Below are 12,334 nucleotides of genomic sequence, written 5' to 3' on the forward strand. Positions count from 1 at the left end.
CATGGAGCATTATAATAATCTTATTCTTATTTACCATCCCTTTCCTCAAACTTTCTTAGGATCCTGTTTACTTTTTGGGCAGCTGTCACACATTGGGAAGACTTCAGTTGTCTACAATGACACATACTGTAGATCTTTTGCTTGGGTACTGACTCCCAAAGTGGTCTCTAGCATGAGATGCTAGAAATGTTCCCTTGGGTCACATTTTGCTTCAGTCCCAAGCTTTTATCAGAAGGTCTGGCACTTGCAATGATATCACAGGTGTGCTGAATGCCACAAAGGCCCAGGAACATGAGAATCCTCTTCAAACTCCTGGCACTCACAATCTGGACTAGTTCCCCTCTCTTCCAACCTTCCGCAGTAGGCCTAAGCTTTTAACAGGGTATCTGATGCTTGCAATCATGTCACAATGTCCCAAATTCCACACAAGCCCAGTCAGGCAAGAGCCCTCTTCAAACCTTGGTGCTCACAATCAAGACGGCTCCCCTCTTCCAATTCTTCATGGCAGGCCCAAGCTTTTTCAGGGAGTCCAGTGGTTATTATGAATTCAATGTGGGCTGAATGCCAGAGGCACAGTCCCCTACAAACTTCTGGTGCTTCCAAACAGGACTGGTTCTTCTCTCTTCCTATGTTCTTTTCATAAACTGTTTTAAGTGACTTATTGTTTATTCAATTTGCAATACTGTTTAACCTCACACAAGAACAAAGCGGTTTACAATACAACTGCAGTAGTCAGAAAGGAGAACAAAATAATCATAAGAAAGCATATTCAACCAGAATCAAATAGTCCAAAGAAAAATAAAATACTTCCTAAAAATCGAATTAACAATAAGGCAAAAAATAAATGTAAATGTAAACAACCAGGACAAGTGTGTTGGGGGGGGGGGAGAATAGGGGGTTTAGGGGGGTTCCTTTGGTGAGGGGCTTGGATTCTATAGGTCTTTGTGAAGGAATAACACGGAAGACCTTACTGGTTCTGCTATGCTCCAAATATTTGCTGTTATTGTGTTGTATGTATTTCAAGAAAAATTAATAAAAATTATAGTAAAAAAAAAAAATAACCCAACCAGGACAAATTCAAACTAATCATTCTAGGATTGAGTTCTAAAAGCAGCAGTTAATTAAAGCTTTCAGCAACCTTACAAACTTCTTCAATTAACCCTTCTGATCACAGTGCTGCCAGGAGAGAGTTCCACAGAACCAGGGCCAAACAGAAAAAAAGCTACAGTTCTTGTGGATCCTTTCTTGGCTCTAGAAAGTGCTGGGACCATCAATTTAAACTGCAGCAAATCACAGCATCCTTCCAGAGACGCGGAGGGGCATAATCGAAAGGGACGTCTAAGTCCGTTTACGTCCATCTCGCAAGTTGTCCAAAGTTAAGCTTAAGACACATTTTCGAAAGATACGTCCAACTTTTTTTTCGTTTCAAAAATCGTCTAATTATACGACCTGCCGATCTGATCGTCCAAGCCACTATCTCGTTCATCTTTATACCACATTTTCATCCAACTTTCCGTCCAAGTCCAAAACGCCTAGAACAAGCCCTGTTGGACGAGGGAGGGTCTGCAAAGTGATGGACTGCACACCCAGACATGCCACCTAAACAGTGGGGTACCTTACAGGGCACTGCTGTGAACTTCATAAAAAGGGTGCCATGGCTTCTCCTCCCTACAGCTCCCTTATAGGTTACAGTGAGCCCCCCAAACCACCTCCAGAATCCCCTAGACCCACTTATCTACCACCCCCAAAAGCCCTTATGGCTGCAGGAGCCACTTATATGCCAGTACAAAAGGGATTTGGGGGTATATAGAGGAGTGCACATGTTTCAATATCAATGCAGTGATTGCATGGGCTTATGGGCATGGGTCCTCCTCTCTATGGGTCCCTAACCCACCCCCAAGATGTTTTAAGACGCCTCTGTGCAGCACCACTAGGCTTTCCTATGCCAGGCGGCCAGGTGATGATGATCTGGAGGCAGAATTTTAAAGTTATGATTAAACTTTTTATGGGGGTGGGGGGGTTGGTAATCACTGGGGGTAGTGTGTGGGGGGTCTGTTTTATGTGTTTGCAGTGCTTATCTGGTGACTTTAGGTGGTTTTTTGTGACTTAGATGTTTTACATGGTCTAAGTCACAACGTCCAAGTTCCGTCTAGGCTCTGTTGTAAAACTTTCGGTTATACATGCTGTACGACTAAGTCTAAGTCGGCCCATGTCCCGCCCAACTCCCGCCCTCGACACGCCTCCCGAAATGCCCCTTTTAGCTTTGGTTGTCCAGCAGCACTATGAAGGCCTAGGTTGTTTAGAAATACGTTCAAAACCCGTTTTTATTATTGGCACTTGGACGTTTTTGAGAAATGTTCGTCCAAGTGCCGACTTAGGCCAGTTTTTGGATGTTTTTCTCTTTTGATTATGAGCCCCATAGGTACTAACAGCATTGCTAAAGAAGGAAATCTATCATAGAAAGCCCTATGAGTAAAAAGCAGCAATTTATATCTAAAATGGATTGGAAGCCAGTGTTTCAAACTGGGAGTGTGGGATATAAAGTTTATAAAAAATGAAATCCAAAACAGTGAAATATATTATGCCATGGAGAGAAGACATGGATATAGTGAACAATCACCTATGTTAAGTTGAGCAAAACCACCTCCTCCCTCTTCTTAACAACTCCAAGATGATCCACTATTAAAATAATGGTGGTGCTCTTTATCAGCATACATCCCTCACCTGCCTTGGGTTTCTAATGTGGCTCTAGACCCAGTTTTGTCTTTCCCGGCAATTTCCCTCCCCTGCCCCCAATATTTTCTCTAGTCCAGTGTTCTTCAATGCAAGGCCTAAGGGCCAATGAGGCAGCTCTCAAAATCATCCTGGGTTTTTTTCCCTCACCATTCTCTGCCTCTCTTTTCAAGCTCATGACAGAAAACAGGAAGTGGATGGGGGAAGAGCCGCATGCTTGAAGGACAAGGCATTTCTGCATAGAAAAAAAGAATTCATTGGGGATACCCCCAATAAGAAGTATGAAGGCAGCCTGATAGGGATAGATGTAATTGATGCACCCTGGTCAGCAGTGTCATGCCCTGCATTTTAAAATATCTGGTAGCTAGCTCTCTTTCACCTCGTTTGGATCCAAAGTGGCCCGACTTAAAAATTGGTGAAGACCACTGTTTTTGTCAATCTGAACCTGGGCAGGATGACACTATGAGTTTTTATCACAACTACCACAGTATTTTTTTTCTTCCTATTTTCATAGACCCACTTTTTCATTACTTTTAGCCTTGTCACTGCAGCAAATGTCCTGAGGCTGAGAACCATGCACAAGTATTCCTTTTAAACACTTTATCAGAAGCTCTAAATCTGGCCACCAGGCTTTGCTTTTAGCAATGTCCACAACATCCTCCATCTTGGGGCTCTGAACACCAGAGTATAATAATAATAATTAGCAAACTTGAAGGATTGAGAACTGCAAACTAGGACGCTACTGTAAAAGCCTAACAGAGGAAAACAGATGTTGGGTGATTAATATGATTTGTTAAGTAAAATAAAAGTAAAAAAAGATCAGGTGGCTATGCTGCAAGTTAACAGATTGACCACTACATATTTACTGTTACATTATAAAATGGTAAAGATATTATCAGTAGTTTGACATGATGTAATCAGGAACTGCTACTGTTCAATGTACTGTAGGCTTTAAGCCATCACCAAATACATCTTCCTCCACACCCTCTAATGTTGTCTTTGCTTTAGGCTGCCATCTTGTCTATGGCTGGTGATGTGTTTCTCCTTTCTGACAACTAATGGGCAACTGTGTTTAGAAATAAAATAATTCCAATTTGCATACACTGAATTGTGCCTGTAATAGATATAATAAATGACTGATGCATTAGTTTCACTAGTGCACTTAAATGAAAATGTCTGCGTATCAGCATCTTATTCAATGGCTTTCAAAGCTGACTATGTATTTTTCAGTAATCCTTCTGGAGAGCTTATTATTTTGCTGCTAAAACACATTAGAAGGGCTATCATTTTGCTTGAACATATTGGAGACACAAAAAGTAAGCAACAATTAAAAGGAGAAGATATGTTACATGCCTTGTTTCACAAGATTTATCTCTCCTTCTCGGGTTTTCTCCCATAGTCCATAGCAGCTGCCCTTGAAACATTCTATTGTACCATTCTCCTGAGAGATTCGGCTCTCACTAATTCCGTTGTCCTGTTGTAATGCGTCCTTAAATGCACATATTCGCTTATCACTCTGGGCAGCTAAAAGAGAAAATAAGGAAATAAAGATCAATTTGTAGTTTCTATGCAAGTGATATCACAAGACAGTTGACAATAACATATACAAACAATATAGCTGGAATGTAAAATTTCAAATAATTTCTATAAGCGTAGTTATGAATGTCTTCATTTTTTTACATTCACTTCTTCTTTTCTTATTCAGGAAAGATACTGTCCTGTCCTTCACTATAGGAAGAAACATGCAAAGCTACAATATTTGTTTTTTGCTCATGCCTTTTCAGTATTATTGTCGTAGGTTGTTTTCAGGTATTACTGACAAACTGAGGCATAGGATACAGCTATTGCAGAATATTGCTGCTCGAAAGATATTTAGACAGAGTAAGTTCACTCAGTGGTGTAGTAAAGGGGGGAGGGCGGTCAAAATAAACCATCTTGATCAGGGCGCCGGTACCTCTCCTCCTCTCCAACCCCCCCTTCCCACTCCTCTCCCTACCATGTGTACACCCCTTTCCCCATGTCTTTTTATCTTCAGCACGAGCAACCACCAACTTGCTGCCTGTGTCAGCTTCGGCGCTCTCTCTGAAATCGCTTCCGGGGCCCCACCTAGGAAGTCACGTTAGAGAGCGCACCGAATCCAATGCGGGCATTAAATTGGTGGCTGCTCATGCTCAAGTTAAAAAGGTACAGGGAAGGGGGCGCGCACGCAGCAGGGAGGTAGGGAAGGGGCACCACTCACCCTCACTATGCCACCGAGTTCACTCTTGTCACCTTTATTCAGACAGCTTCATTGGTTATCATTCCAAGCATGAATAGCATTTAAAACGTGTTTTCTTTTTATTGTATTTCAAATTTAACATATCACTAATCCATAGAGATATTCAGAAACAGAAATAATGACAATCCAAAAAAAAACAAAAAGCTGCCCATTGGGTAGCCCAACCAGAAATAAATATTATCAAATTGTCCACAAGTGAAGTAATTGATCCAAGATCTATCTAATTAACAAAGGAAATATTTTAAAACTTAAGAGGTTATTCAGAATCAACCCCCTCCCCAAGTCATTCCATACAGCAGGGGAGTCAAACTCAATCATATTAAGGGGCCGAAATCTAAAACACAGGGTAAGTCACGGGCCAGACCCCACCCAATCTCTACCCCCATAATAGTACTAATTGTAATACCATTTTTTCCATTCATTTTTCATATATACACACAATATAATCTTATTAACAACACATAATGGTTAACCACAAAATTAAACTACACAAAGCACACTGTATGCTTCTCAACATTCATTCCTACCAGAACACAGATAACCCCTATGCAAATACGGGACCACTAAAAGTACTAATATATACAAACTAAACCCTAAGATTCAAGACTCTGAATGCAGTACAACCCCAGAGAACATAAGAACATAAAAATTGCCACTGCTGGGTCAGACCAGTGGTCCATCGCAAAATATAGACAGCAGATGTAAATTCCCAAAATTGACACAATTCAATCACTAAATTGAAAATAAAATCATTCTCCCTTCTTTTGTTGTCTGGTGATTTTGGTTTTCAAACCTTCTTTTCCCAGTCTCTGACTGCACTTCCTTCTGTCTGAGCTCTTAACTATGTATCCAGAGCCACCTTATCCATTTGCTGTTTTTCTCTCCTACATTTTCTGCCATACAACCATCTTTAGCATTAACTTTTAACATTCAATTTTCTTCCATTTTTCTGCTTTCTTCTCAAACTCTATTTTTCATTGTATTTCCTTCCCATCTATCCATGTGTACCATCTCCTCCCCTATTCCCATCTATCCATAAGAAGCATTTCTTCTTATCTCTTTCCTGCCGCATCCATTGCTGTACATCATCTCCTCCCTCTGACTCCCGTTCCCCTCCATCCCTGTGCACCATCTCATCCCTCTCCCATGGTCAGACAACTCTGTCTTCCCCCTTCCCCCACATATGGTCTGGCATCTTTCTCCTTTCCTTGCCATAGCCTGGAATCTCTCTCCTCTCCTATGGTCTTGCATCTCTCTCTTCTTCCCTCTCTCTTCCTGAGGTCTAACATTTCTCTCCTTCTCTCCTCTCCTTTCTGCAGTCTGGCATCTCTCTCCACTCCTTCCCTTACACTCCGTGGTATGGCGTCTCTCTCTATCTATCTATTTCCAATTCCAGTGGTCTGACATCTCTCTCTTCCCCATGCATCTCTCTACCTCACTCATCTCCCACTACCATGTCTAATAATTCTCTCTCCCTCCCTCTGCCCAATAATTCTCCTTTTTCTTCATCTCCTCATGTGCACCATCTTTCTTTCTCCCTCTCAGACACCCAAGTCTCCCTTTCTATTCCCTCCCTCACCTCAGAATCTCTTTCCCTTACTCTCTCCCTCCTTCCATTCTATGGCTCTTTCCTTCCTTTCATTCTTTGTCCCAAGTTCATGCCCCATCCCTCCCTTCTATCAATTGTCTGAAGTTTGTGCTCCCTCTTGAGTCCCAACACGCCCCTCTCCCTCCCTCCATTCTGTGCCTCAACTAGGTGCTTCCCTCTGGCACGTGTCTTACATTTTCATTGCCGCCCCCGGGTGTTTTATCTTCTGGCCGGCTCTCTCCTCCTCATCGCCGCAGTGTGCACAAAACTGCGGTCGGCAGCAGCAGCAGCTGCTACGCTTTCCCTGCACCTGAACCAGAAGCCTTCTCTCCGACATCGTAACATCAGATGGAATGCTTCTTGATGAGGCACAGGACATGCAAGGAGCCATTGCCCGTGGCTTTGTGTACACTGCGAAAATGAGGAGGAGGGAGCTGGCCAGAAGATAAAACACCAGGGGAAGGCAATGAAAACGCGACATCACATCTCGGGCCGGATTGGGCCCACGGGCCTTCTGTTTGACACCTGTGCCTTACAGCGACAATTAGGTTCTTATACAATTACATTAACATCCTCTCTAGCCTTACGAAAATCATCCAATTGTTTAGGATCAAAAAACTGAAAATGATTACCCTCAAAAGTTACAAAGCAAATACAAGGAAAACATAAAACAAATTCAGCGCCCAGGGCTAAAACCCTAGAACGATATGCCAAAAAGTTCTTGTGCCTCATTTGTGTACCTCTAGCTAAGTCAGAGAATAGTCTAATCTTTTAGCCAAAAAACAAAGCATCAAGAAATCTAAAGGAAAGTTTCAAAATATTGTTGCGGTTATTAACTCCTCTCTAAAGAAGGTACTTAATGATCATACTAAAGATATAACAGTTCTTTCAGAAGCTGTCATTGCTCAGGCTGTGGCTATTGACCATTGTGCTACGGATTTAGAATTAATAAAAAATAAGATTCAGACTTTGGAAAGTTGTGAGTGCCTCAATTAAGGAGAAAATCTATACCCAACATAGATTGGAGTATTTGGAAAATCAAGTCAGAAGGCATAATCTAAGATTTTCGAACTCTCCAAAATCTCCATTAATCTCTTCTGTTGATATGGTGAAATTATATTTTGTAGAAACTTTGAAGATTCCAAGTGATTCGATTCCACTGATGATAAGAGCTTAGTATATAGTAAATAGTGAACTCTAAAAATGTTGAAATTAATTTAACATCTTTCTTGGAATCCTCTTTGGAAATAGTTACACAGAGAGCAACTATGGTATGCCTTAGTGACATTGGAAACACTTTGGGACACTGTGCAGGGCATTAACTCCTCTCTAAAAGTGTCCCAAAGTGTTTCCAATGTCACTAAGGCAGGTCTCTCTGTAACTGCCTCAAATGAAACAAAGGAAGCTGGTCTCTGAGCCTTGACCAAATCACTCACTGTTCTCTCCAAGAGAGTTCTCACAGCTGCTTGTCTCCTTCGATCCTCCTCCTGACTCAGAGAATTTTCAGAAACAAAATGCCCCCAATAGCTTTAGGGAGCTGCTTTGAAATCTGAGCAGCTCCAATGTCATTTTGCTTTGCCCCTGCACTGCTCCCTGGTTGGTAGAGCCATTCGTTCAACAGGGCTTAGAGAAGCCCTGTCTACACTGCTTTCCAAGGCAGAGGGTAGGGACAATCTGAAGCAGCGGAAGCCCAAACTCCCTGTAAAGTTGTTTGCCTCATTGCTGGTATAGAAAAAGCAGCTGAGGAAAACTCTGATTTTACCATGTCTCTTGCCCATTTTGCTCGGACAAGGAGGGACCGATAAAGCTTCAACAAATATGGGAGATAAGAGCCCCTGCTAAATACATGCTCCTATAGCAATGCCAACTTAGATCATGTCATGAACATTTTCTTATTAAGATTTTTTATGGATTGAGCTGGTTTTTCAACTAATATCTTTTCCATTTAGATCTAATTCCAGTCAAACCTCTCAGACTAGATATAGTTCACCTTTGTTTAAAGGAATTCGACTAAAATAATATCTAGTAAACTCTTTCCCTTATCAGTCTGTGCAAATTTGGAATACTTTACCTCAGCCGTTGAAAAATCAATCTTCATATATTCTCTTTCAGAAAGGTCTGAAGAGGTATTTATTTGAGAAATTTATGGGTTAGAAATTGGATGATTACACAGCACATTTTTCTAAATCAGTTTTCACGCTGATTTCAGATCTGTTATTAGGTTTTTTCAGTCACGTAAACTTTTAAAGTTATGACTAATGTTAGTTTATAGCATTTTAGCATTTAGGGTTTTAAGAATTGCAGCATCAAAATGTTGCAGTATCTTCGGTCCAAAGTCAAATTAACACACAGCATAGCATAATTATACTGGATTGTGTCAATTAGCAACCAATATTTCTTCAAAAATGATTCTTTTTGTGAGTTATGTCTGGATTGTCACGGCACAACATTCAGGAGTAGTCGGCCATCATACTCTCATTCCAGAAACCTTGGTAGCGACGCTCCATTAAATTAATGTCCTGGTGAAAAGGTTCTCCTTGCTCATCACTTACCATACCAAGATTTTCTGGAAAAAAGTTAAGATGTGAGTGCAAAAAATGCATTTTTAATGACATACAACAGCCAAGTTTCTGATATGAGTTAAGGAGATTCTGAACTCCTTCCTTGTATGAAGGCGACTTATGATTGCCCAGAAAGTTTTCCACTAACTACTTGAATGCCTCCCAAGCTTCAAGTTCAGCTACTGAGAGTGATTGCTTAAAATCTTCATCCTCCATAACGGACTTGATCTGTGGGCCTATAAATATCCCTTCCTTCAGTTTTGCAGTGCTAATTTTTAGAAATTTCTTTCAACAAGATATTGAAAACCTGTCGAGTTTGCTTGACCCATGGCTTTTACCAGGTTCTTCATTAATCCCAGCTTGATAAGAAGAGGTGAAAGAAGTATTTTATGAGGATCCACCAATTGCATAAATTTCACACTGCTTGTCCCTGGGGTATAGGTATCTTTCAGATGCCAGACACGCTTGACATAATGTTCAGCTGTAGATCTGCTATCCCACAAGCACAGGAAACAGCAGTATTTAGTGAATCCTCCTTGCATTCCCATTAGCATGCCAGTGGCCTTCAGATCACCACAGATGTTCCAGTGGTGTGTTTTATAACTGATTGATTCTAGTAAAATCTTCATATTCTCATAAGACTCCTTTAGATGAGAAGAATGGGTAATTGGTATACTTGGTTTGGAATTTCTGTTGTGCTATAACACTGCCTTCAAGCTTCTCTGTGAAGAATCAATGAAGAGACACCATTCATCTGGACAATACACTTGTGACAAACTGTTGAAGAGCCCATTGATGTCATGACAAAAGCACAATGAGCCATTTACAGTGAAAAATATTGTTAAGTTATGATTCCTTTTTCTGTAATGAGTTATATTAGCATCTTTTGCAATTAAGCCTTGAAGCAAAAAGTTCTGCTTTTTCTTTTGAAAGATTTAGATCACGAATAAGATCATTGAGCTCAGCTTGAGTATAAATCTCTGGTTCTGAATCTTCATCATTCACATCAAGATCAGATAATTCTGGATTGTGACCAGTTGCTGCATCATCATCACATTCCTCATCATGTTCCACAGAAGCAAATCCATCTTGTGGAGGTACAGGGTCAGGCTGTGAGTCATCATGAGGAACAGGCCTAATAGCAGAATCCAGAGTAGGATATTTAATTTTGTGCTTAGTTTTAGCTGAGAATCCACTTGTGTTCACAAGGCAAAAGTAGCAATCTTTAATATGGTCTCGCGGTTCCCCTCCATATCACTGGGTTTGCAAATGACATCGCTGTCTTTCGTCGATTGAGCCAGTCACTTATCCTGGTCACCCAGTGGCCAGCCAAAGTACAATTTGTATACTTTCTTCAGATATACGGTAATTGGGCAACGTTGTGCTTTCGTCGTGAATGAACCACAGATGTAATGGAAACTATCTGAATGATTAGTATAATGTCTTGGCATGATAAACATTGATATTAATAATAATGTCTGTAGCATAAAAAACAAAGATAACTGTCGTTAACCCTTCTTATACGTTTATCCTATAAACGCATGATATATCACCCAATTAACGTTTATAATTATATACAATGAGCATCATCACTAAAATGTGATGTGTTAGTGAAAAACTAAACACAAATTTGAAATCAGCATGAAAAATACTACAAAACCCACCCAATATTAACTCTGATGAAAATTATGTGTTGACCTGTGTTATTAGGGGAATTTTCAAAACACAAACATCCAAAAATCAGCACTTGGAGTTATCCCCTCCAAAACGTCCAAGTGCCGATAATTGAAACAAAGTACTATTAGAAGTTTTTTTGGATGTTCACCCTTCAAAATGTCAAATTCAGACAGGGGTGTGTTAGAGGTGTGCTTTGGGCAGGCTGTGGGCTGGGTTAGACTTGGACATTTTGTGCCGATAACCTTTTGTAGGACATCCTAGAAGGAACTTAGATATTTCATGCTAGACTTTTTTAGAAGCATCTAAGTGCCAAAAAGGTACCCAAACTGACCAGATGACCACTGGGGGGATTAAGGACCCCCCCCCCCCACTTGCCAAGTGGTCACTAACCCCCCTACCACCCCCTAAAATATGAATAAAACAGTATATACCTGTATATAGAATAGCAGCATCTGGGGCACCTTAGAGGACACTGCTGTGCATCTCACCATAACCCCCATATAATTTATAGTGATCCCTTCAAAACTTCACCAAAATCTACTATACCCACCTGTCTCCCGCTGCAATAGCCCTTATGGATGCAGGTGGCGCTTAAATGTCAGTATAGTAGGATTTTGGTGGACTCACATTTTCCATCAGAAATATAACAGTTAGATTGTCTTATCGGCCTGGGTCCTCATCTCTGTGGCTTATTAGCCCATCCAGCAGGCTACTTAAGACACCTGTGTGATGCTCTATTAACCTTTCCCATGCCAGATGTTGCTCTTATAGATTACCATGTACTAATTAATTCTTTTTTTTTTTTTTTTGGGGGGGGTGAGTCCACCAAAATTCTACTACAGTATACTGCCATATAAGTGCCATTGGGGTGGGAGACAGATGGGTATTGTAGGTTTGGTGGATGTTTTAGAGTGATCACCATATATCTCACCTTAATAAATGGTGAGATTTATTTCTGGCACTCCCACTGCTCTAATGGGATGTCTATGTGGCCAGTCCATTACAATGCTGGCTCCTTCCAGTCTAAATGGTGCCAACTTGGACTTTTTTTGGTCAAAAATGGCGACTATAGTTAGACGTCCTAGTGGCCTAGACATTTTGGCAGCTAAGACATCCAAGTAGGAGATTTTCGAGAGAAAAAAAAATATTATTCAAATGTCCCATTCAAAAATGGCCATTTCTCTGCCTCCAACTTTGGACGTTTTTCAGGAAAAGTCCAAAATCGAACTAAGACATCCTATTGAAAATGACCCTCCACATGTTTGTGATTAATTTTATCCTGTAATAAGTAGGAATATAATTTTTATTGTGAGTCACTCTGAAACTATTTATAGGGAGAAAGTAGTTTATAAATACCAATTTGGATTAGATTAGATCTCAAGAAAAGTTACATTCAACTAAAATAGGTATTTCCCTGTCTTAGGGATCTGCTGGGTATTTATGGTCACTGTTGAAAGACAGGATGCTGGACTTGTTAAACCTTGGTATGATAACCAT

At 40.7% G+C, this 12,334-nt stretch overlaps 1 protein-coding gene across 2 annotated transcripts in view; it reads right to left on the reverse strand.

Annotated features, from left to right (window-relative positions):
* The window catches only part of BMPR2 (bone morphogenetic protein receptor type 2), a 325,794-nt gene that overhangs the window by 201,487 nt on the left and 111,973 nt on the right, over positions 1 to 12,334 (reverse strand). For both annotated transcript variants that reach the window (XM_033945719.1, XM_033945717.1), the window contains one exon: positions 4,087 to 4,257. In XM_033945719.1, the coding sequence (XP_033801610.1) occupies positions 4,087 to 4,257 (171 nt within the window). The remainder of the gene's footprint in view (positions 1 to 4,086; positions 4,258 to 12,334) is intronic.

Source organism: Geotrypetes seraphini, chromosome 5 (genome assembly GCF_902459505.1).
Source record: "Geotrypetes seraphini chromosome 5, aGeoSer1.1, whole genome shotgun sequence".
NCBI lineage: Eukaryota > Metazoa > Chordata > Amphibia > Gymnophiona > Dermophiidae > Geotrypetes > Geotrypetes seraphini.